This window comes from Dermacentor silvarum, chromosome 7 (genome assembly GCF_013339745.2).
Source record: "Dermacentor silvarum isolate Dsil-2018 chromosome 7, BIME_Dsil_1.4, whole genome shotgun sequence".
Classification (NCBI taxonomy): domain Eukaryota; kingdom Metazoa; phylum Arthropoda; class Arachnida; order Ixodida; family Ixodidae; genus Dermacentor; species Dermacentor silvarum.
This window is the reverse complement of record NC_051160.1, coordinates 141903513-141929745: the sequence shown is the minus strand read 5'-3', so window position 1 is coordinate 141929745 and position 26233 is coordinate 141903513. Positions and strand designations below refer to the sequence as shown.

The 26233-nt window shown below is 46.5% G+C and overlaps 2 protein-coding genes across 6 annotated transcripts in view; both read right to left on the bottom strand.

Annotated features, from left to right (window-relative positions):
* Window positions 1-4311: 4311 nt before the first annotated feature.
* LOC119458495 (lipase member H-like) overlaps window positions 4312-26233 on the bottom strand; it is a 288765-nt gene continuing 266843 nt past the window's right edge. The window contains exon 6 of one of the 2 annotated variants that reach the window (XM_049671281.1): window positions 4312-6007. In XM_049671281.1, the coding sequence (XP_049527238.1) occupies window positions 5700-6007 (308 nt within the window). In that variant the 3' untranslated portion in view covers window positions 4312-5699. The remainder of the gene's footprint in view (window positions 6008-26233) is intronic. The other variant, XM_037720332.2, reaches the window with a different exon arrangement.
* LOC119458494 (uncharacterized) lies at window positions 19259-25024 on the bottom strand. 4 transcript variants are annotated; one of them, XM_037720331.2, is made up of 5 exons: window positions 24696-25024; window positions 23656-23820; window positions 22794-22893; window positions 21839-21934; window positions 19259-21147 (listed from the first exon to the last, which is right to left on the bottom strand). In XM_037720331.2, the coding sequence occupies exons 1-5, from the start codon at window positions 24833-24835 to the stop codon at window positions 20134-20136; spliced, it is 1515 nt and encodes a 504-aa protein (XP_037576259.1). In that variant the 5' UTR covers window positions 24836-25024; the 3' UTR covers window positions 19259-20133. The 4 variants fall into 4 exon arrangements, with proteins under 4 accessions (XP_037576259.1, XP_049527235.1, XP_049527237.1 ...); XM_049671278.1 differs by having other exon boundaries at window positions 23665-23820; XM_049671280.1 differs by having other exon boundaries at window positions 23656-23815.

The following is a 26233-nucleotide window of genomic DNA, read 5'->3' as shown; positions in this document are numbered from 1 at the left end:
TGCATCTGTTCCTCAAATGCGCCGGATGTCTATATGAAATAAACTGTCTTCAACACCACTGCAACCACAGTAAAAAAAAACTAATTTCAGCCTATACAGTTTGAAAATGTTGAATTGAGAGTGAGTGAGTGAGTGAAATAACTTTATTGAGGTCCAGAGAAGACGCAGGGGAGACCCCGCGCCACCCGGCTAGTCCCACGTAGGGACCGCAAGCCGAGCTTGACGGCCCGATCGTGGGCACTCTGGACGGCCACGGTTTGGTCGTTGAGAGTGTCCCTCCCATTTGCCAAGAAATGCTTTGGCGCCGTATTCCCTTACGCTGGTCGCGAAGCGCACAAAAATGTAAAAGCATGTGAACATCAGGTGCATTCGGTGCCAAACTAGATGAGGGATGAATTATAAGTGCAGTATGAATCGCAGTTCATAAGAAAGCCACTCCTAGAGCACAAGCGGCATTTAATTCCGATTATACAATGGGCGTGATAAAATAAAAGCTCCATCAACAAAAACGTGTAAATAATTAGTTGCAGATTGGCTCATTGAATAATCTCACCAAGAAGTGAAAGAAAAGACACGGAAGCACGAGAAAAAGAAGGAAGAGGAGGGAGGGAGGGGCTGCAGGGACATTCCTGTAGATGCTTGCAGCAATAATATGGAGGTGACGTGTGTAGAACGTGATTGGTTCTCCACAAACCTTGCCGCTGGCACATTTTTAGGGCGACTGCGGGTTGGAGAGCATGAGGCACTTTGCACGCCCAGTACCGCCGAATAAAACCGCAAGGAGTTTGTGCGCACGAACATTTGGTTTTTCTGGGGGGAAGGGGACGTACGTCACACAGTTTATTTTGTGCGCTGGCGCGAACAGCGGGCCTACCCCAATTTCATGGCTATGCGCCATAAAGATACCCAGTTAGTAGCTGAAACAGCCAAGTATTCTGACTGCGCCGCATATACAACCTTTGGCGGTGAGTGGCCAATAGTTGTGAGTGGTCCAAACCATGCCACTACATGACTTCCGTAGAATCGCACTACTTCATGCTTGTCCATAGGCGCCGACTACGGTGGTCTCCGGGGCTCGAGCCCCCTCCGGAGTGTTCTCGGGTCGCCCCCCCCCCCCCCCGTCCCTAGAGTGTCATTACTGGAGTTCTGTTAGACACATAATTTGAGGATATTTTTGCGTTGCCTCTACCTTTTCACTTTTGTTCTGTCTAAAAGCTTACTATTACCGGTTTTTAATTTATACTTTCGCTTTATTTCGTCAAATGGTGACAATAGGAGGACAAGCACATTAGAAGCACCAGCGGCGGCTACCTCATCCGTGTTTCTTCACTTCAACTTCTTTTTTTTTATTTCCGCTGAGACCATGCACCGACACAATATATTTAAGATATGCACAGGACAACGTTTATTATATTTTTTAAAGAGAAGGAGGAAGCCAAATAAATGGATAGCCTATGCCTAGAGAATAAATATGTTCATGTATGTTCACCTCACTTCAAATTACTTTGGGTGCTTTTTTGACCCTGAAAAAACCCCGCAAACTTCAGTGACCGCTTCGGCAGAGACTTCTATCAACGGCGTGTGAAACGCGCTTGAGTGATATGTGTCTCAATATTGATTCTCTTTCCAATAGGCAATGCTAACGACTGGCGACAAAAAAGCTCTTCTAATTCTTTGCAACATTTACGCATTAGGGATAGAAACATCGCCTCCTGCACGCAGAGGCCATAAATACGGGGTGTTTCAGCAAACACTTTCAAAAAAATTTTAAAGGTTGCCTGTGGCAGAAAGCACAATTCTAGTTCATGAGCTCGTCTACTCGAAGAGGCGGACATTACTTGCACAAAACATTGAAATGCATAATCGACTAATTAACAAAAATTCACCAATTAGGTTTTTTCCTAATTATAGCCATGGAGTTTAAAAGGCGGATGCACTACGAACCAATTCTCAGGGTGGCACCTGTTTCGAGATATTAATTCCCGAACATTGCGGAGAAACGCATTGGCGGTCCATTTACTTTTGTGCTTAGTCGCCGTGGTTGCTTAGCGGCTATGGTTTTGGACTGCTAAGCATCTGGTCGCGAGGTCAAATCACGGGCACGGCGGCTGCATATCGGTGGGGGCGAAATGCTAGAACAATGGCCAAGTAATGAGAAGTATAAGCTTTTGCATAGAATGAAGCTATTTTGCATCAAATTCGGAAGCTGAGTTCTTGCACACCAGATCTGTTCATGGACATGAAAAATGCATAGAACCTTAGCCATAGACAACTTCGCTGTAAAACACGTCAACAAATGCTCGGATTGACGTCACAATTTCCAGAGAGTTTCCTGTAAACAAAGTAAATTAGTGGCTTTGAAAAGAAAATTCGGTAAATTTCGTTCTGGGGGGGAATCGAGCTCAGGCCACCGGGGTGCGAGAGGAGCAAGCTTCCCTGAAGCCACGGCTGCTCCGCGGTTCTGGCTTACTAAAGGCGTGCCTAGTGCGTGGGTGATTGCACATGTCCCAAAGACGCGCTCGTGCCACTGCTCGCGCGTTCGTCGTCGTCTTCTTGAAGAGCTGGCTCCGATGCGGCTGATTATGTCAGCGTTCCCATACTGACCCTCCCCCTGCGAAGGCGCTTACGGCACTGGCTTACTACCAGTAGGTGCGGCGATTTCGGCGAGTTCTGTCGTGCGCTCCGATAAACGAACCTTCGACGGAGATGGTACAAAAAAGGTTAAGCAAGTGTTACACGCTTTTAAAACGGGAAGGCCTTATAGCACACTTGGCACACAGCTGCCACAATTCTTGATAACATATATTAATCGTGACAAAAAGTGTGCCAAGAGTGCAATCAGGCTTTCGCCTTGATGGTTTACAAAGTGGAACACTTGCTTATTTCCGTTCAATTTAATAGTGTAAAGTTTCGCTGTAGTAGTGCAAGCGTTTTGGTTGCGCCAAACGGAGAGCGAGGGAAATGAATAGAAGCTTAAGATTCCAAATCTGTGCCTCTTTTCACAACGATCCGCAAGTGGCCACGCCGGAGTATTTGGGACTTACGAACGTATTATCCATCGCTACTACTGGCGGGGAATGTACAGTTTTGTACGAAAGTTTGTTCGGTGCTGCCCTGACTGTTAACGTCGCAAATTACCATCTTTACGCGCGTCTGGCGCCTTCCAGCCGCTTCCATGCCCTGCCAAACCATTCGATCGCGTCGGCATTGACCTCTACAGCCCGCTTCCCACGACATCGGGTGGCAATCGGTGGATCATAGTTGCTGTAAACCATTTCCCACGCTACGCCGAAACTGCTGCTTTACAGAATGCTACAACGCAGGATATAGCCTCTTTCGTCCTACATGGCTTCATCCTTCGACATGGCGCACCTCGAGAACTCCTCATTGATAGAGGTCGCGCCTTCCTCTCCGAAGTCGTCGAAGCTCTGCTTTCGGAATGCCACATTATTCATCGAACGAGCATGGCATACCATCCGCAAACTAACGGGCTCACAGAACGGTTTAACCACACTCTCGGTGATATGCTCGTGATGTACGTGGCATCTGACCATGGGAACTGGTACCGCGTACTTCCTTTTGTAACATTTCGCATACTACACCGCGATACAAGCTACTGCGGGATTCTCACCTTTCTTCCTCCTGTATGGACCGGAGCCTTTGCATACCATCGACACTCTCCTTCCATATCGTTCTGACACTTCCGAGTGCCCTCCTGTGTACGAAGCTGCCCGACAAGCCGAAGAGTGCCGTCAGCTCGCGCGCATCTTTACGTCACAAGAACAACAGCGCCAGAAGGAAGGCCGCGCCGACTCACTGCCAAATGCCACGTATGCCCCAGGGTCCCTTGTATGGCTGGCTGTTCCTTTCCAAACTCCTGGCCTTTCTTTGAAACTCGTTCCAAAGTACGAAGGGCCTTACCGCGTCTTGGAGCGAACGTCCCCGGTGAATTTTCTCATCGAGCCACTTTCTCCATCTGAGGACATGCGCCGGCGTGGACGTGACCTCGTCCATGTGGCGCCTCTCAAGCCCTACCATGACCCTCTCTGTCCAACCTCTTAGGTCGCCAGGATGGCTCTTTCTTGCGGGGGCGACTGTGAAGAAGAAGACGCACCTCCGTCCAGTGGCATCCCCAACGCTCGGTCCGCTCTGCTCACGCCGCTGGTCGCTCGTGCATTTGCAGACGGTGGCCCCACGCTGCCTTGCCGTTCCCTGAACTCGTAGCGTCCTTGAAGGACACCGCCAATAAAACTCAGTACTATTATGCTGGCAGATTTTATTGTGTCGCACATTTCGAACCTCCTTAAAGGACCCATTCTAATAAACACACGAACACAAAAAGTACGCCCTTCAATCTCATAAAATTCACAAAGGAGCATAATATACTCCCAGAGCTCCCTGCAAGAGCTCTGAAAAGGAGCTAAAAAGCACTCCCCAAATCAATTTTCCAACTTCCTTAACTAAAACAATGCTCCCTAAAGGTGGGAAGAGTAATTCCCAGACATTCTCGTATATGTGCCCATAGACAGCAAAAAATGAATTCCCACAGTTTATTTATTTATTTAAAAATACCTTACAAGCTTCAATTGAGGCATTGAGTAAGGGGGGCAGTACATAGAAAACACACAGAAACTACATATAGAATATTTGACATAGAAAGTTATCCACAAGAGCTCCCTTAACCAAAGCTCCCAAGATATGGGAACAATTGCTCCCAGATATACACCTAAGTACTCTCACCTAAGTACCTAAGTCTCCTTAAGAACTCCTTCAAGAAGCCAAACCGCTCCGAAAATATGTTAGTAACAACTCCCAGCGCTTCTCCTACAAGTTCCCAATAGAAGCAAAACAAAATACCCAAGCCAACTTATAAATGCTCCCAAAGCTCCTCATAAAACCTCCCACAGTCCTGATGATCAAAGCAGCAAAAAAAAAAAAAACACCCAACGTTCCTCGTAAAGACTTTAGCAGCGATATCGTTCAAAGTAGCTGTAAAAAAAGCCCCAGGGTACCGCAAAAAACTCCCAAAAACAAGGGTGTTAAGGAAAACTCCGTATATTGTGCTCCCGTTAGGGTGTGAGTTATGCAAAGAGTCTGAAACTCCCGAAAAGGGTAAAACCTGATAACAGTGTATACTGTACACTCTGGCAATTTTTACACAATGTCGCGCGAGCGTCGACCGTACGGCGTGGTAGCTGCCTTGTAGAGGCGAGGGGCACTCCTGAAGCGAACAGCACAGCAGAATACATTCGAACCGGAAGTCACCTTGCGCGCCCTCGCACACTGTCGCCAAACCCCCCGCCCCTCCCTCCTACAAGGCCGCCGACACAACGTGCGGTCGAAGCTCATGCGATGCTATTTTAAAAAATGCAAGGGTGCACATATGAAGGACGCTATCGGCGATGTCATGATTCCGGTAAACATTTCTTTAGCTCTAACATTTCGTCACACGGGCTCTAAGTGGCAGCAGTACTCGCGTCGAGCATGAACGCGTCGAGCATGAACTCCCTCCCCTTTCGCCCTCACAATTCCCAACGCCAATGCTTGTCCCCCTCCGTGAGCGTAGACGTATGCTGATACGTACTCGCGAGGTTGCCTATGCCTGGAGCCGAAGCATGCGTGCAGGGTGAACTGAATCGTATCTAGCCAGAACTGCACACTCGAAATGAAAGTACTGCTTCCGCTCGTGAAGCTATAGGTTATGGCATTTTTTGTATGGAAAGTTTCGCCTCTGGCCTGCCACGGTTCGAAAGGTCGAGCTGCCCGACTATAGGCGACTGCTTTTTGCAGTATGCCGGCTTGGAATTCGTGTCGAGTGTTTGGACGCCTCTTCCGTGTGCAGTGTAGCTGTAGAATCCCATGAGTCCTGGCTCGCCGGTAGAATTGCACTGGCCTGCCCTCAGCGCCTGGTAGCCTCCCTCGCAAGGCTTGGACACGAAGCGGCAGATCTTGTTGCGTATTGACTCCAGGAAGAGTAATGGAGCTCGCATGTGGTGGCACGGGTACACTGCAACACCACGGTCCCGAGAAAATCTGTCTTAGCAAGCCAAAAGTTGTTCAAGTGGCTATTGTTGGCCACCATTGTAAGAGGAAGAAAAATACGGCTAGCTCAAAATTGAGCTATGCACATTGCACCAGCAAGACCAACGGATTTAATTTTTAAAAACAAGAAACCGCAGCTTCGCCCGGAAAGCGAAGCATCAATTGTGATAGCAAATTAGTAGACAGCTATACGACGTAAGGATAGTAGTTTTATTGGCCACGTAAACTTGGAAATATTCGCTTACTAACTAAATTAACAAGCATGGCGTGAGCGCGCACAGGCAAACATACCACATCACACTCGATGGCGCCGGACACCCGCTGTCAGAACGCTGGCGGGAGGAAGCGCGACAGCAGCAGCGAGCGAAGTGACCTTCGTGCTGCCTACAGCTTCTACGCAAACTGAGCGACGAGAACATCGCACGCGCACATGTATGAGCCGCCTCCAGACCACTTTCAAGATAAGGCGCGTGCACCCGCGCACGGCCGCACAAATTACGGACTTCGTGGCGGAGTAGAACTCCCCCCCCCCCCCCCCTTTCATCCCACGTAGCGTCCCCGCTTCCCTCCCGGCGCGCGCGATATTGAGCCGCGATCGTTGGTTCCCAATGCACGCGGTCGCGAAATATGCAGTTGTTGTCTGAGCTGCTCTCGAATAAAGTTGTTTTCTCCTCCTCCTCCTCCTAGCTTTGCCTTTAACCTTTGCTAGCTGATTCCAACTTCAGTGTGGAAATTACCTGATCTCCTCACCCCACCTAATTTTCTGCCGTCCACGACAGTGCTTTCCTTTCCTTGGCATCCATTCCGTAACTCTAATGGTCCACCGGCTATCTGCCCTACGCAATACATGGGCTGCCCAGCCCCATTTCCTCGTGGCGTATTATACCATTGATCGAATACAATGGTGGGTCGATCCCGGCGGCAGCGCAGGGCAGAGCAATGGCTCATATCCCCGTAAGGCAGAGGCTGCAAGCAGTGACTCATCGCAAGTAAAAATGGGATTGTATGTGAGTTTCCGCTTAACACAATTATGTTTTCTCCTATATTCAAATTACAATCCTACGCTATCATGTCCGTAGGTTGTGCGTAAGTCATACTTTACGAATTTTCTGACGCATGTTACTTTGGAAAATTCAATTCGTTCAGTAAGGCCTATTTGCCTTCTTTTCCTCCTCTTCCCCTCTCCTCTGAGCACAGTAACAGTCTAGGAGATATCACTTCAGCTCAAACTCTCTGCGTTTTCTCAGTAATTTCTCCTCTCTCCGACTTTCCAAGGCTTTCGCTACGTGTCTCACTCAATAGCTCCCAGTGCCGTGAAGAGCAGGTATGGAGCCACAATGTCCGCAGTGATGCGCTAGATTAGCTGCTACTCATGATGCATTAAAGATGCGCTCTCATAAATTACGATTCATGCACTGCTTCATTCAGTGGCACATTAAGAATTATTATTTTTTTAGAAGGAGCGCGGGGAGAGGGAGAGAAAACTGGGCACGCTGCACACTATAACGGAGAACTTGGAGGGGGGGGTGTTCCTGGTGTCCCCCCCTCCCCTAGAAGTGGTGTGTTGTTTTCACGCAGCCATTATTATTAGTATTATACTACTATTCGCATTTTCCTGCTGCATGACCCATACCCAGTGTGGCCATTTTAGAGATCTTGTTGCTACATTTAGCGATTTATGAGGTTAGCGACAAATGTTTGTATATATCGACCGCCGACTTTTGTAGCGGCGTGCCAGAATTGGTTATATTTTAGCGACTTCGAAGGTAGAAAAGCTGTTTGAGAAATGGCCTTCTAGACTGCGCTTTATTATTCAAAGCTACATGTAAACGGCCGATATGACTATATGACGCATGGGCCCTGTGGCTATGATAAAACAATCGTTACCTTCGCATCGGCGGGCTTCACACTGTACTTCACAGCACAGTGGCCTTCGCAGGATTTACAGTGTGCTCACAAAATACATGTCTTCCGTGTCGCAGGAAATACGGCGTCGGCGTCCGTGGCCGAGAAAATCATCCCCAACCACGCACACCCTCAGAATATATTTAGGTATATGTATATGCCACGCCTTCTGATATGACGTGCGGTATATGCGGGTTATATTGCCACATCATTCTACCACAAATGTTGCTCATTCCTTGTCTTACATTCTTGGCAAAGCTATTCCTCGGAATTTTGAGAATGACAACCCACAAACAAATGTCACGAAACAAGACACCCACAGCGTGTGCCTTTTGTGTTAGATCTTCTCAGACTGAAATATTAAAAGTGCGAAACAATACCGGAAACCTAAAATGGTGTAATTTTTCTGGCGCGGTTCTGCACTATTTCCGGGATTGGCCCACGTAAGAGGCCGCGTTTCTACCAGAAAGCTCGCCTTCGTGCATAGCATTCACCGCCAGAGTTTGCCGCTAACCATTACGGTTGCATAAGCTGCAGTTGTCCGGAAGCGTGAGAAGCAGGCAGGGATCTTTGCATGCTATCACGTTCCACTCTTAAAAGCGAAGCTTAAACGTCCTCCAATGTTTTTAAAATGCTGTTTGATTGTGATAGCAATTATATGGATACTCTAGGCGCATTTCCGCCGTATGCGCCGCCGTCGCCGTATGCCCCGTATGCGCGGAAATGCGTCGTCGGCGCATTTTCGCCGATGTTCCGTATAAAGTGAAAGTGTTAGAAACAAGACGCCGCGTGCCGTATGCTGTATGTGCGAGTGAAAGCCTGTGACGGTGAGCCGACGATGGCGACTGAATCTCTCGCGCGCAGGGGAGGAAAGCGGGGAGGTGGCGCGCCGTATTCCATCGCTCGCACGGCACCGGCGAGGATCATGGGAAGGGCGGGGGGGGGGGGGGCGTTCTACTTCGGCGGCGGCTGCGTATGGCGCGGCCGTGCCGGCCATATCTTGGAAGCAATCTGCGATGGGAGACACAGTGCGCCGAGTGCTGATAGCTTCATGTACGCTGTGTCCTCGCCGCTTAGTTCGCGTTAAAGCGAGAGGCAGCACGAAGGTCAATTCGCGCGCTACTTGTGCCGCGCTTCCCCACTCCAGCCTTTTGGGAGCTGGTGTGACCCTGCTTGTGCGCGCGTGACACCATGCTTGTGAGTTGGTTAGCAAGCAAATGTTTTCAAGTTTCTGCGGCAGATAAAACTACTATCCTTACTTGGTATAGCTGTCTCTCTAATTTGCTATCACCATCGATGCTACGCCTTTCGAGGGAAACTGACTTTTTTTATTCTGTACGAAATGAATATTCATCGGTTATAACGCTCCGGATTCTGCACTTTCACTAAATACGTTCGTTTGGTTGGCATTTGCAAAAGCATAGAGCAGTTCAAATTGAGCAATACATATTGCAAGAAATTTTATGGTGAGATGTAGAACACAACAAGTAATGCACCAAGTGGCATTACAGAGGGGGTGGGTACATTCTGTTTATACAATCGCAATAACGTAACCAGCATTGTTATATATGAAAAAAAAACAATAATTAACAGAGTAGGTTATTCCAACAGGTCAACACCAAAGGCCTTGAATGACAATACCGCGTAAGCAACATTAAACATCTAAAATACAAAACTTATTAAATTAACAAATAGCTTTGCAGGTTAGTCTAAGAAGTGGTGAACAACTGCTGCCTTGAATGACTCTACATCTTCAATGCTGGCGATGGCACTGGGAAGGTGGTTGCATTCTGTGCTAGTCTTTCGTGTAAATTAGTCATGAAACAGGTTAGCATGGCAAACAGAAATGGCGACCTTATTCTGGTGATCAGTACGGGCGGACAAATACGATTATTGTGATAAAGGTTCGCCGTTTCAGTGACTGGTTCAAGAAAAAAATTATGAAAGAGACAAAGACGCGAAATATTTCTTCTTAAGAGCAAGTTCAGAAGGCTAAGATTAGATGTGAACAACACAGACGTCAGCAAATAGCCTTATAAGTAACTGTGCCAGGAAGGTCATTTATATATGTTAGGAAAAGCAGAGGGCCCAAAACGGACCCTTGCGGAACGCCAGAAGTTGCTTCGCAAGAATTCGAGTCACAGTCGTTGGTGGTTACGTACTGTGCGCGATTAGTCAAAAAACACTCAATCCATTTTAAGATATTAGGGTCAATATTTAAAATGCTAATTTTGTAAAGAAGTAATTGGCGGTTTTTCTTATCAAACGCTTTCAAAAAGTCATGAAAAGGGTAGTTAACTGAGCCTTAGTCTAAAATTGATGCTGCGTAATTGGTAAACGATAAAAGCTGAGTATCACAGGAATAGTAACTACGAAGGCCGTGCTGAGATTCGCTGAAAAAGGAGTTGTATTCCAAAAATGCCACAAGATGAGAATAGATGACGTGTTACAAAAGCTGACAGAGAATGCTTAGTCACATCGACTGTACAAAGGCATATATATTAGAGCGGCTGATCTGTAATATATGCGCTGTAATATATGCGAGTATGAACACGCTGCTTCCTTATCTCATGGATTTTGCCCCAATTCATACTACGTGGAGCTTTCAGGAACATCAAGGAGCGGGAGCGTACTAATTCGCCTGCATAAAAATCATGTAATTATCATCGCCGTGATACCACGCGACCAAGTGCATCTATCCGAATTTAGCTCTACTTTCAGGAAAACCTTTGATTAGAAAATTTGCAAGGATAATGTGGGACCGAGTGTCATTGCGTGCTAAAAAATTCACATTACTCGTGTTTATTTGAACCGTACGATGCTTTCGGGCGGCGGCAACGCCGCTCCAGTAGTGAACGACACGGTCGTACCACGCAGAAAAACGTCGGGTTTATTCACGCTCGTGAATATAAAGGAAAGTCAAGGGGAGAGGGAAGGCGTGATAGAAATCAAGAAAAGATTGCGCACATGCGCACTAAATAGAATAGCTTGGTCGTCAAGTTCAGGGGTTACAGCACAGAATTTCTGCTGTCATCGTCCATTGTTATTACACAATGCTGAGAAATTCAGTGTTTATTCCTCATCGAAATGGACACTAGCTAAAAGTGAGAAGTTTCGCAGATTGATTTACGCCACGTTAGCTTATATTATACAGCAATAAAATGAATACTTTACAGAAAAGTTTACACAAACGCCTTAGGGGCAATTTAAGTGGTATAGCCGCAAGATTTTGCGGAAAGTTAGCGATATTTTTGTCTTACTTTGGCGGCGTGCATATAAGTATTATGGCAGCTGCCAACACCTGCCTAAGGCCTCTTATCAGAAGTCTGAAATATTTCTGAAAAACGAAAACTACATAAATAACGGCAGGCGAATAGGCATAGCACCATCTTTGCGATGGCGTACTTTCGAGGTGGGGGCATGTTGAGAAGTTCAACGAACGTCGCTGCGTGGCAACTGAAGAAGGATGCACTAACAACCTTGATAGTCCAAGAAATAACGATCAGCGCGCTTTACAGTGCGGCCACTAATTAACGAACGACGCTAACTAGTTTTTCTGCCGTCTGGAAGGCACTCACAATGACGTCCTGCTTCGAAACCAAAACCAGCGCTCATATTCTTTTCAGAGCCACGTGAGCAATAGATTTGAGCCAAGTGTCCCGAAGTCATTCATTCGCACTCAAATTTTAGCGCGAAAACTTTGTTTAAATCAAACCTGCGTTGCGACCGCCAGAAAACAGATCGGAGGTGTCTCATGAAATTGATGCTCTGGCACTTAGGGCTAGGGACGTATTCTGTAAGAGTCGACCTACTGGACATGTTCATTTCGTCTGCTGCTGAAGTGCTGATTGGCTGGGGCGCCTGGCTCCTGCTGAAGCGCACTCTAGCCCAACCAATCAGACATTCAACAGCAGACGAAATGAACATGTATACTAGGTGGACTCTTACAGAATACCTCCCATGTTCTCCAAAACAGATAACAGAGCTCCATGCACACGGCTGATGGGCACTACGGTTTCTGTGTTCGCGTTAAGTACAAGCTTCGAGCATAGTGACCGGTCTAGCCGGCGTTGTGTCGCGAAGACAGTGAACCTATGTCTACTGTCTTGGGCAAGCACCATTGCGCTAAGCTCGATCGAGGTAACATGTTGGATTCGCGGCGGTGGCGGCGGCTTCATTTCGATGGGGGCGAAAAGAAATGAGCGTTGTGTACTTAGATTTAGGTGCACGTTAAAGAAGCCAAGATGGTTAAAATTATGTCACAATCCCCCACTAGGCCGTGCCTCATCATCAAATTGTGATTATTACACGTACCATCGTAGAATATTGTTTTTGCAAGCTTGTTAGATAGGTTCTGCGTGCTTCTGTCGTCAACTCGACGCAACAGTCCGTATGATGAAGCGCAACGATCTTCTGTTAATAATAGGGCAACACGAGTGCCCTGGTGCATCGACTCATTTTATTGCGATAGCAATTATATCGACACTGCAAGTGCACTTTTGCCGTCGGCGTCGCCGTGATGTTTCTTACACAGTCCAAGGGCAATAACCCCGTCGCCGCGCCGTATGCTGTATGTGCGTCTGAAAGCATGCGAGGGCAGCCGACGATCGCGGCTCCATCTCACGCGCGCGAGGGAGGAAAGCGGGGAGGAAGCGTGCCGTTTTCCGTCGAGCACTTAGTTCTAGGGGGAGGCGAGGCAGATGAATTGTCAGAAGAATTTGAATATATTTGAGAAGACGTTGCACTGCCAGAAGATGTCTTTGAATATATTGCTGCGTTTAGAGGCTTTTGGGGGGAACGGGCTTGAAACATGACATTTGATGTATATCAGTCACTCTCCTTCTAAGTTAGTCCATTGCCTTGTATTCTTTTTTCTCACTTTAATAAAATAAAACTAGTTGGTAGTCAGTGCTCTTTTACTCGACTTGCCCCTTTTCCTTAGTATGTGTGTACTGCCACGATGGGTTACGTGGAAATATGTTAAACACAGTCGAAAGCTACTTGTCTAACCGCACGTCTCGCGTAAGTGTGGGCAATGTATTATCTAGAACATCCACCCAGGAGGCTGGCGTGCCACAAGGGGGTGTGCTTAGTTGCACTCTCTTTATTGTAAAAATGAACTCCCTGTATACAGTTATTCCACGCAGCATGTTTTATTCTGTGTATGTCGATGATGTACAGATAGGTTTTAAATCATGAACATTGCTATCTGCGAACGACAGGTACAGCTTGGATCAAACAAACTGTCTAAATGGGCTGTTGTAAATAGATTTAAAATAAACGCAAAGAAAAGTACGTGCATACTTTTCTCAAAAAAGAGACACGACACCACTGCCAAATCTCACGATCAATCAAGAGGAATTATCCGTGAGCAGTGAACACAAATTCCTGGCAATAACTCTAGACTCTAAGCTTGCCTTTATCCCCCATCCTAAATATTTGAAGGCAAAGTGTCTGAAGGCGATGAACCTTTTAAAAATCTTGTCGCGCGCAACGTGGGGTAGTGACCGAAAATGCCTCCTGAACTAGTACAACAGTCTTGTCCGCTCACGCCTTGATTACGGAGCTATAATTTATAATTCCGCAACGCCAAGTGCATTAAAAATACTAGACCCCGTTCACCATCTGGGCATCCGTCTCGCGACAGGTGCTTTCCGAACAAGTCCGATCCAGAGCCTCTACGTAGAGTCGAATCAGTGGTCACTTCATCTGCAGCGTTCATATAGTAGTTTTACATATTTTCTTAGAGTACACTCGAACATTGAACATCCCTCTTATTCAACCATAAACGACATGACCACTGCCACACTCTTCCAAAATCGACCGGCATCGATAAAACCGTTCTCTTTGCGTGTGAGGAATCTTAGTGAGGAAATGGGTGTTCCGTTGCTTGAACACTGTCTTATGGCTCCAGCGAAACTGTTACCGCCGTGGCAGTGGCAGCTCATAGAGTGTGACACATCATTCGTAGAGGTCACTAAGCACGCACCAGAGGCACATATCAAAATGCATTTCCTTGAACTCCAGTCCAAGTACACATGCACAGAGTTTTATACAGACGCTTCTAAGTCAAGTGACGGGGTGTCGTATGCAGCCGTCGGCCCATCCTTCTCGGAGTCCGGTGTACTACACCCGGAAGCAAGTATCTTTACGGCTGAGGCCTATGCACTATTGTCAGCTGTGAGGCATATAAGGAAATCTAAACTTCAAAAATCAATCATATTTACAGACTCTCAAAGTGTCGTAAAAGCTTTAAAGTCACCCTGTAAACAGAAAAATCCTATAGTCATTGAGCTCTATTCCGTACTGTGTAGAGCGTATGTATCTAACCAGCATATCATTATATGCTGGGTGCCTGGCTATAGAAGCATTGAGGGTAATGTGCTAGCTGACCGAATGGCTACGTCAATAACATCGCACGCTATTAATCCTACAGCCGCAGTATCTGCAACAGATTTGAAAGCTTTCTTGCGTAAGAAACTGCGAAGCCATTGGCAACGTCTGTGGGATGCAGAAACAAATAATAAGCTTCACTTGATTAAGCCACAGTAGGTTTCTGGCCCTCCGCAACGAGAACGCGGCGAACTGATGTCCCATTCTGTCGTCTCAGAATAGGACACAGATATGGCACCCATAGTTTTTTGCTGACCGGAGATGAACCACCAACCTGTGGTAGATGTGGTGAGAGGCCACGTTCTCCTGGAGTGTCGGGATGCCGAAGCAGATGGGAAAAAAAAAACATTTTCCTTTAGCTTACCGCTATCATGCCCCTCTGCATCCCAATATGTTTCTTGGTGAAGAACCGCTGTTTAACACCACAGCAGTCCTCGGTTTCCCAAACGACGTGGCCCTGCATGTTATGTGCCCAATAAGTTCATAGCGCGTCCCCTCTCCAGAGGATGCCGCTGTGATGGTAGTTTTGTATAAGCACATGCCTCCAGGCCCTTGTGTTTCAAGGGCTCTGTTTAGGTAGTAGTGTTTGTTGACAATTTTTATATCTGACATATCTTGTATATAATATCATTCTTTTGCAGGGCATCTTTTATGTTCATAGTACGCGTCACTAGTCATTGCCATTATCTTATTGCATGTACATTTTACGCACTTTACAGCGACTATTTTAGGCCCCTTTGCAGCCACGTCCCATCTACTTCTCTGAATTCATCACTTCCCTGCGAACTAACACTGGCATGACGCTCTTTGGCCATACCTGGCCCTTGCGCCACTAAACTCCAACAATCATCAGTATGTGTGCACTGTGAACATCATCAATATGCATAGGGCTCGAAAGCTGGTATGGTGGCGCTGCCGCGCTGGAACAACCAGCGCCGCAAGTAGCGGCCGCGCGCGTGAACACGTCGCGACTTGTTGCAGGCGCTCTCCGGGCTTCTGCCGCGCGAAACGCCGGCCTACGGGAGCAATGGCCGTGCAAAATCAGCAGCGCGTTTTATTTCGTGGATTTCGCCAAATTGAAAACGTGGAACCGTATCTCAGACGAAGCAGTTTGCTCTGTGGCAATGATATTTAACGTCAGCAATCATGTTTACTGTGTCAGAGAAGAAATTATGAGTGCAGCGGACCCCTCCGACGTTGTTGGATGTGTCGCGCGAATGCGTCTACTACGACGTGCGGCTTCAGGTAAGCAAAACGATTATAATTTCCTTTGCTCTCTCTCATTATTTCGTTTGTTATTACTCAGTTGTCTTTACGCCCAAGGCACATTATGGGAACGAACTGCACATGTAAGGCCGGATGCCGAGGATGGTGTAAAGATGCCGCGACCCTGGCTGTATTTGGTTTGGTTCTTCACATGATGCCCAAAGCCCGCTTCGGGGCTAATAAAGACAAAGTTCATGACCGCGATAAGCAAATTTCTACTGATAGCAAAAAAATGTTTTTAAAAATAAAAAATTTAACAGCGTCTTTGTTTACCTCGCCCGTCGCGCGGCCCGGATCCATGCGCTCCCGTCACTCCTTCTCGTAAGACTTCCAAGGAAATGCATAAAATTCTAACCTTGGGAGCTTACCGGCGGTGTTTCTGTAGCTGTTGCTGCAGCCGTACACGCAACAGTACACAGTTCCACCCTTATTTGACCACGATTCGGCTTCGTTCTATCGAGGTGCCATGCTTCCGCCCACACACGCTCGCGCTCAGGAACGATTGATTAGTAGCTCTCCGCGTCGCATGCGGCGCCACTTGTTCAGCTCGAAGCTGCAGTGGAAGAGTCCTATACGCGTCGTGCGCCGCCTATAGAGGCGCCACTGATGGCCACCTAGCGGGCGCCGTCGACTGTAGCCACGGGAGACCATAGCAGCCGACAGCGCTTTGCAAGCAGGGATGGCTGAAGTTCGCGGTTGCGATTTCCCCTTCGTTCGGGTGCAAGACAGCTACTTCTGCGGTGACAGCTGCAGGAAAGGCGCAGGCCTCTACGAAAGTGGACATGTGCATGACGTTAAAGGAATTTGGGACAATCCAGTCCGCATACGTGCCAAGTGCGTCCCGCAGACCAGTGTAACAAAGCCCAGTTACGAAGTCGAGCTCGTGGTAAGTAGCCGCTTTGTTTTGTTGACTAATGCGATGTCTCAGTCGTTTTTTGTTGTTTTTTAAATTTTATCCTTGCCACATTGCTGTTTCTGTGCCTTAATAATATACACACGTCGTTTGGGCAGACTGATATCTCGAATAACTCCGCACGGAGCGATGCCGGTACATATTGTAGCGATCTTGCTACCGCTGATTACACGTGACATCGCCGAATAAGTGCCGTAGAAGTTGCTTCAATAAGAGCAGTTGCAAAATTGTTGATGGAGATGCGTAGCCTCGGCTAGGAAATCGCCAAACGTACGGGTAAATAAAGGGGGCGAGTTGCACCGCCGTTGCAATTCTGCTGCGCTCGTCGAACTGCCCTATCCTCACGCAGTTTTCGCGACTTGAAATTCTCTTAGTGACATGCTTGAAAACGTACAAAGCTGTAGTATGAGTATTTTTTTTCCTCTTAATGTTATGGAGGAGAGAACTCACACGATATATTTTGAAGGCGGAGCAGCGCCGGCCTGGCAGCAAAACCGGCGCTGGCAGCAAGGCCGGGATTTGTTCCGTCGTCGAGATGCACGTAGCAATAATTAATACACATTAGATAGGTACTGCATTCCTTCGTCCAGTCGGTACCCAGAATTTGGTCATAGATGCATCTTACATAGGCCTGCAATGTCTCTTATTGTTTTAGAGCTCTACTTGCCTGTGTAGGTTTTGCTACATTGCATCGAGGGCACGGTAGCAGTGTTTTGCGGGCGAGCATTTTCTCAGCCATCCGTGATAACGATGTGACTGTCTTACACTTAACCTGCACCAAAACTATTTTTTGTCTTGCATAGGTCACAATTGCGCTGTATGCTTTTAATGTTCTTTTTTAATTTATTTTGGGGGAGGGGGGCATGTACGCCCATCATCATATTAAGCCGAGCACATGTCGAGTTTAGTGTGTCATTATTCGAACCATTGTAGATTATAAAAAAGGTGAAGGGCGAAGAAGCATATGTGTGCAACTATTACCACAAACCTGACAGCAGAACTCAAATTAAGCTTAAGTTGTGTTCGGGCTAAGTGCGATGGTAGTCGTACAAAACAGCTAGCATGTGGAAGGAAATAATATACCCTAAAAAATTTTTGCTTTCTTGGCAGGCATCAGTACCTGACTTTTTGCTGCAAGATGCACTCTGCACCTGCAAGGCAGGTAAAGGCGGACGGTGCAAGCACATTGCTGCCGTCGTCCATTACATCAACAACGAAGAAAACAGATCATGCACAACTGGGCCAAGGCTCTGGGGCAAGCCTTCTGTGCGCGCACTTGGAACGTACAAGAAGGGATCGTGTTTGGATGGCTTCCTCGGCAAGGCAGTGGAAGATGTTGTGCAACTGCCACCAGATGTGCCACCTAGTCAGGATGCAACTGTGTTAGCTGAACTACTTGATGGTTTGTGGGACCACAACTGCTCGCTTGTAACAGCCATAAAACATGAGCTATCAGTGACAATTCCTGAACATGCTGAACAAGAAGTTCTGGTACATGAGGAACAGATTGTAAAGGGGCATTTCCGTTTTTCTGAACTGCACCGTGGAACTGGCACACAGCACAACACAGACGAGGAGATGTGCTGTTACATGGCAAACATTGTGATGACTGCCGAAGAAATAGCAGACACAGAAAAGAAAACACGGGACCCAGGTCGAGACATGGTGCACTGGAAAGAAAAGAGAGCCAACCGCATATCAGCAAGTAGCCGGCCTCACGACATTTTGCATTCCAGGAAAGCACCTAATGTACTGGCGGAAAGCTTCCTTTCTGCCAAATCATTTTACTCGCAAGCGACAGCTTATGGAATAGCCCTTGAAGACGAAGCCATTTCTTGTTTTGCGAAGAGCACGGGGGCTGAAATTAGGAAATGTGGGCTTCATATAATGCTGGAGCAGCCATGGCTTTGTTGCACACCAGACGCAGTAGTTTTGCAAGGCTCCACATTGTCACTACTGGAAGTGAAGTGTCCCTATTCGTGCAAGGACAAAGCAATTGTTGACAGCAACGCAGCCGTGTCAAATGTTTTATATTTGGTGTTCCGGAATGGGCGTGTAGAACTAAAGTCATCGCACAAGTACTACACGCAAGTGCAGACATCACTATACGTTCTTGGCCTCAACAAGTGCTTTTTCTATGTCTATTCACGGGCCCAACAGATCTGCATTGAAGTGTCACTTGACAACAACTTTATTGCACAGGCCATCCCCCGACTTGAGCAATTCTACTTTAAGCACTTTTTACCAGTGTTAACTCAAAGGCATGTCCTGGGTGGTAACCACACGAAAAGTGAAGGCTGAGGAAACCACTTATATACCCAGTTTTAGTCTCAAAACCACGTGGCGCATGTGTTTGCCATGCTGTGGTGAAGCCCAAATGATTTTTTGCATTCATGGCTGGTGGCGTGACATTGTTTCATTTTTCTCAGTGTTAAGGGCGAGTCCTTGCTTTCTTCCAGCACAATAATGCTACTACATTGCCTATCATTACAGATGCCTTACAGTTTGCAAAAAGGCTGTGCGCTGTTTTGTGTCATATTCTCACATTTCTGCGTCACTGAAGACTATCTGTGTACATGGGTACACATAGGTGGACGATGCCAATTTCTACTACAAAATAAGAAGTGGCATCTGCAAGGGCAACATAAAGCGTACAAAATGTGAGTAAACACTAAAGCAGGAAAAATGAGAAACTTCTAGAGAAATAGGCACAGCTCTATCAAAAATCGTTACACAACCTTCAGATCAAAACAAATTTATTTTTTTCACTTACTGCACTTCAAACTTTGTCACATTACTGGTTGGTCGACTTTTACATTGATGTGAAAATTATAATAAATTGTGTTCCATTGACATAACTTGCTAAGTTGTATAAATGCATGCACATTTATGTGCACTACCACATGCACAACCATGAACAAGGCAGCGTAGTGAGAAGATGAAACAAATGAAGTTCAGAGTTGTTGCACATCTGCATACATTACAAATGGTCTTCACAAACATTTACAGAGTTCGTTAAATCTGTTACTAAAATATTGCAAAAACAATGCCAACTCAGAGCGGGCAAGAAGTGATACAACTTACAAAAATGCACAAGGTGAATCGCCAAGCACGCTCGAACACAAATGCTACAAACTAGTTTCATGCACATACTCAACATAATGAATCACTTCAACCTGGTGACCACATATTTTGCACGATAAACGTGCTCACAAACACTGAATAATTAGGATAAAGAAGTATGTTATAGCTTGCAGCTTCATGCACCAGTGGTAAACATACAGCAATCCACGGTAGTACTAGCGCTTAGTTTTCCAAATGTGCACATAAGACTAAGGCCCGCATAAAAAAGTATGACATAAGATTAAGGCCAGTATTCACAAATCATCCTTGAATTGAAATGCCCCCCTAGCAAAGAAAATCCTCTTTGAAACTGAAATTTAGGGAACTTCGAGGCGCGGTGGAGTGTTTTTTTCTCTCTGTGGAGTCAAGATGTAGCACTGATTAAGAGAGCATTTACAATTATGGGCCGAAAGTACCTTTCTTTGTCTGGCGGAATGGATATGTACAAGGAACTATTATAGATGCCATGCTATGATTTCCTTGCATGCCCACTAATCTTTGTCCTTAATAATTGGAGCCTGCAAATTTGCCAGCACTGCACACATGTCGACGATTTTTCCAATGTGAGGAAGAAGATCAGCAGACAGTCTTTCTGACAATATTCTGAAAAGCTTCATACGCTGTATGCAGCGCTCAACATGCATCCTTGCACTTGCAATCTTGTAGGTGCTGAAAACCTCCTCACGTGTAAAAGGCTCATTTGGTCGTGCAAAGATTGGCATTTGAAATTGAACTCCTCGCTCCACAAGAGCACTCCTGATTTGAGGAAAGCCCTTGTCAGCGAGCACAAGGTCCCCTGGCTCAAGCATGTGCAATATGCCACAGTCAGATGTGATAAAAGAGTCGGTGGCACGGCCCCCATAAGGTCTTGATATATAGCTTATAATGCCACTTGGAGTTATGCCTACAAGGAATTTCACAGTGTATGTTCCTTTGTAGCTAGAATACATAAGCACTTTCTCATGGACAGTGCTTGGCGCCGCGCAGGGTACTTCTGTGCAGTCAATGATAACCCTGCAGTTCACATAGTCGGGCTTGAAGCAGTTGGGCATCATCAGCTGTGTGGTTGACCGTGATGGCCAGTAAATTACTGGCCGCATTTTTGCATGGAGAGTGGAAAGGATGAGCAGAAAATGCCTTGAACATGTGGTTCTGTGCAACCCAAAAAACACTGCCAAGGACGAGTAGGACAAGTTTAGTTTTAGCTTCATCAAAAAAAGAAGCAATTTGTTTGAAGCACTAGTGGTGTCCTCATTCCCCTGTACATTGAGCGCCTGAACTACAAGACATAGCAGCTTTGTAAAAACACTCAGTGAAACCCCAGCAATACACTTTAAAATATCTGAAGCTTTTTCACTGGGGCAGGATGAAACACTCGCATAACCACAGAAGCCAGGGCTTGAGGTCGTGTGGTCAACGTTCATAGGATCACATGCAGCGTCCTTGACGTCGTAGGATGTTCCCCATGATGCATCCTTGCTTTCCTTCTTGCAGGGAAGAACAACCTAGAGCAGATGTTAGCGAATGAACACACAGAACAGTCTTAATAACACTCGACAAGGGTAGCGATGGGGGCTTTTTAGCGATTCATGAGGAACACTTTTGATGCAGCGCGAAACGTAACAGGACACAAGAAGGCACAAGTAAAAAGACAACACGCAGCGCTGTGCGTTGTCTTCTTACTTGTGCCTTCTTGTGTCCTGTTACGATTTGCACTGCATCAAAAGTTAAAATCACTATTTGCCCAAACAATGCTGCATGACTGAGAAAGACGTGGTCTGGACAAATTATATCAACGTGACAAGAAAGTGGATCTCGGAACACTAATACTTCAGGACAATCAATCAATTGAAAATTAAAGTAATGGAGTGAAATTGAAGGAAAATGGAGTGTAGCCAGGCCAGGCAGAAAATTTCATGTTGAGATGAAACGAGAATATCTCTGGGCACGGATTGTAGTCATACTGCAAAAATTCATTCTGCTGTCAACAGGATATAAGGTAATGTTTGACTATGACAGTAGTCATTTATTCTTTTATTTAGCAGTTCTAGCACCATGGTAAAATGCTGACTACTGAAAGCAATGCGCTGAAAAGCCCATCCTCCTAAAGTGACTAAAAAACGTAGCTTCATTCACTGTAAACAAGCACACGCAAGATCAAATGTGTACAAGCCACTCTAGTAAGCCTCATCCTACCTGTGTCTCAGCTTCGCATTCTTTTAAACAACAAAAGAAGAGGCTCGGCATGTCCACCTCCGAGGACCATGTGCAAGGGTCTGTCTGCGTTCCTACCTGCACAAATTTAAACCACACTGGGGTTACCTTCTTGCCATTTCTCCTTTCAACTTTGTTTTTGCACTATGCAAAGCAACAGCAGCATATCCATCACTTGTCCAATTTTCCTCTCACACTACAAGCGCTACTGAAGAAATGTAGAGTAGAAATATGACATTTTACATTTGCCTGAACTTTCCTGAAACACTGGATTTCATGAGAGGGTTTTCCTGGTTGGTAGACACCTTAGAACTACTGCTGTGAACGGCTGTTACAAAATGTGTTGCATGGCCATAAAAGGCACGCAAGGGCAGTTTCTGCATATCCACGTGCATTTTTGATCTACACCGAGGCTGTGACATTTCCTTTTAGGTGCAGACCTTCTTTCAGAGACAGAGAGTGTAGCTGCTTTCAGCTCTTGTTTTGGTAAGAATAATCCTGAAAACGTTGAACATACTGGTAGCTGTAGGGCGTGTTCAAAAGCATTGTTATTGCTGTTAGCCACATTCAGATATGCTCAGCTCCTGGTAACACCATGGATGAACTGCCACTGTGATTTATTCCGCACTAAAGATTGTTTCTACTTATGTTGCAGGGTAAGCTGCCAAAAATCTTTCTTAGCTTATAAGGTTACTTTAGAGGAATGCTTAAAAATTTCTTCATAATAAAAGAATGCAAGGACATTGAGGTGAAAAGGTGGGTTTCTGCTGGTGGAAATAAACAGTTCGTAGTGAGTGCTTGTGTAACCTTTCTTGTGTATGTGTGCAGCTGTTCGAGTTGTGAATATTGCATTTTACAATAGCAAACAGTTGTAAGTCCTAAAAAGCTTTATAATCTGCCCAGACAAAGGGAGCACAACCTATTCAACAATACCTACACTTGTGTGCACTGCAGTGGCACCACCCCATTCTTGGTCATCAGGAACTGGCAACACACAGCTCCATGTGGCTTGTCCGTGCTGCTCACGTGACCGGAGCCTGCATGATATTATTGTTTAAGCAAAACGAACAAAGCACTAAAGAGACTGTGCTTGTTTGGCATATACAAGTCTATCCATATAAACAACATGCGTACGTTGGCAGTGTTAACAGGTGGCATTTATGTACCAGAAATGAAGCTAGAACAAGCTGCTAATGGGGGCAATGTTATGACGGCAGGAAGAGTTGTTCAGACCATTTATAATTCCATCATTAGAATGTCACAATAACTGCTGTATTAGAATAAAGACACCAGAGTCCGAAAAGCTTAATTTAGAGCAACCAGATAACCTTGAATGGCACATGCAGCAATGCCACAAGTATAAATCCAAAAGTATCTTTAACATCTTTAACAAAAGTATCTTTAGCTAAAAAAGCATGTGTCCACGCAAAACAAAACTTGTGCTGTACAGTACCTTGCTTGCAACGTGAAGGACTTGTGGCTTTCATACCTCTTTCGTTTCTGTTTATCTGTTACTGCTCTTAAAGAATCTCCTTGGTTGACTCTGGAGTTAGTTATGATTGCCACTAGTTATGATGTATTACATAGAACAGCTAAAAGGTGGTCCATTAGGGAAAGAGAGGATAACGAGAGAAGGGAAGCAGATGAGTAGAGGGAACACACAAGGTGCACGATACGGATAGCTGCAGAAGAATGTCCTGCAGTGGACTTAAGTAGGCTGGTGGTGGATGATTTTCGCTATGCAAATGAACACATTTAATTCCCTTATACTTACATTTTGCACCGTGCTTAGCATTTACCTTTCATACCTGTGTGCAGTAGCAACGTTGGTAGACCTGTACACACTTGGAAACAAGGTTGGTAGATAGGCAGGGCTTCTCGGATCGTTCGACTTCTCGCCATTTACAAAATGACAGCTGCAGATCCTGGTGTGTCTGGTAGGCTGCCACGGACTGCCATCTGCACTAAATGAACCAATACGCAAAAATGCCCATCATAACACGCACGAATGCAAGCACACAGAACGTTACCAGGCATTGCACTCCTACGCCTCAAAATATATTAACAAATGATTAGAATTAGCACAGCGCGCACACGCAAAATGTATTCAGCTGTGAAACAAACATAGCACTCTGTGGTAACTGTGCTCAGACAGTAGGAAGCTGTGACTTCTCAAACGTGAGGCAAATTTTTCTGCGAGAATGTAACAACAGTACCATAACCATATGCAGCTGCTAACAGCAAGTCTACATCTTTTCTAACACACTTTCCAAGCAACCACAGCAACAGAGATATTCGCGAGCGAAAATAATGAAGCTGTTAAAGAAGCATTTGTCTAATCATTCCGAAAAAACGCAGCGTGATTCAACCCCATTAAAACGAGGCGAGGCAAATACCTCATATTTAAAAAGAAATCAACAACAGTTATTCAAGAAGAAATTAGCAACGGTCCAACACGCGCGAAAGCACACATAAAATAGATCCAAAAACATAACTGCTGGCGCGACGATTTTACGGGCCGCATAAAACAAAAACAAAACAAAAATGCTTGGAAGGATGTTCAGCAGCTTTAACACGCAACACGATGAACTCGTGCAGTTGCGCATCCTAGCTAGAGCAACAAGGTAAAGAAGCGGCAAGCGGCATTCAGAACCTGCGAAGTGCCTTTAGCGGGCATGCTGCACCGCGGTCGAACCAAACCAAAATATGGGCAGGCCGTAATGACCTTCGTCGCTTGCCCGTGTCAACATGATCGAGTGCCGCAAACAACGAGATGGCAAGTCGAAAGCGTGCTAACAAGAAGCGACGTATTAACGCAGAAAATGACGAAGGGGCTCACCTTTCCCGGCGAACGGCGGCGATCCATTGTTTCCGTCGCTCGTGCTCATGAGGCCTCGCGGGGAATGGGTAAAACCGCGTCCCCGGCGAGTTTTTGTAGGTGTTTGAGCACCCCACCACACAGCAATTGTTATTCGACATGCCCTGAAGTTTCGCCAACCCCACACATGCGACGGACGTTGCTTATTTCACTACGTAAACGTGAACTAAGCGGAGACACACGAACAACGACGCAGAAAACTACGGTGGACGGCGGCTTTCTCTCCCGCGCGTTATGAGCAAGGTCGCCACCAGTAGCGCTTCCGGCGGCGCGCACTACGCGTATAGCGCTGCCCTTTAGCACAAATTTAAACGATGCTGAAGTGGTGATTGCCGATGTGGTCACGGAACCCATGCAGTGCTTACAGCAGCAGTAGGAGTACGCCACTGTACGAAGGCAGAAGTATCAGCTATGCATGTTACTATGCCACCCAGCCTCGCTTTGCCGTGCCGTACGTAAGATGGCGACTACGGTGCCGCAAAGGCGATAGATGGTGCTCGACAATGCCGTCGTCTGCATGCAAGCAGCAACTCGAGACTGGTACGAGCAGCAGCAGCGACAGGTAGGCATCATGACACTTGCGTGCCACGTGAGAGGGGCGAGTGAGGCAAAAGAAGGGAACAGGGTCTTGTCCACCTTGGAGGCTCACGGAGCATCGAGCCAGCTAACCTACCGGGGCCATTAGCAAGTTATGCAACACGATCCCTGGGCACGGCAAATTTACCACATTCTTGCAACGATATGCCTCCGCACGAGCTGAGTCAATCGCGTGTACCGCCTGGAACAGAAATTCCTAACGTTCACGAAACCCGTGTGGGCCGAGGCCGTAATGCGGTGCACGAAGAAGCTGCGAAAGTGCGTGAGTTAGAAGAACAGGAAATGTGGCATCGCGCAACGAGTGGCAAAACGACCTTCGAGACTTTACCACGCACAGAAAAACACCATTGATCCAGTTGGACTATAAACAACGTGCTAGCGTGCTCCCTGCTGTTTTGAGCACGGGTAGGAGCGCATTAAATCTCTCTCCTAACGAACATTCTATGCCAGCTTAGAATCGGTGTTGTGTCACGCGTGTGACAGCGCCGACGAAACGAGTGCGCAATTTGAATGTACTTGAGCGCGAACAGATTGGCCCCTATTGCACCGAGCCATTGCGCACAGCGCTGGGCTTCGTGGGCGAAGACGGTGAGACAGACGCAGTGGCGACACATAAAAGACGAAGCGGCGCCTCGCTGGAGGGAGACAGCAGTCTCTAACTGGACGATGGCGCAGCGAAAACGCACTAGAGAAAGCCAACGCGCGTCCCATTGCCCTCTTCCGCCTCGCTTCTCACACTGCAACGCCATTGAAAACAGCGTACACACCTTTCAACTAAGCTGATCGGTTCGCGCGGATCGCGCTGCTTAACGCTATCGTGAAAGCAGCGTACAGCCCGCTACAGCATGATTTTGAATGTTTGAATATTGCCAACAGGCATAGCACCTCTAAATAGCCTCGTA

Bases quoted from the DNA above. Each gene is read 5' to 3' on its own strand.
- LOC119458494 (XM_037720331.2), bottom strand. From the start codon at position 24,835: ATGTCGAATAACAATTGCTGTGTGGTGGGGTGCTCAAACACCTACAAA. The intron at 21,935-22,793 runs GTAGGTATTGTT...AAATTTGTGCAG, and splicing joins CCACTGCAGTGCACACAAGT to GTAGGAACGCAGACAGACCC. The intron at 21,148-21,838 runs GTAGGATGAGGC...CATCTGCTCTAG, and splicing joins AATGCGAAGCTGAGACACAG to GTTGTTCTTCCCTGCAAGAA.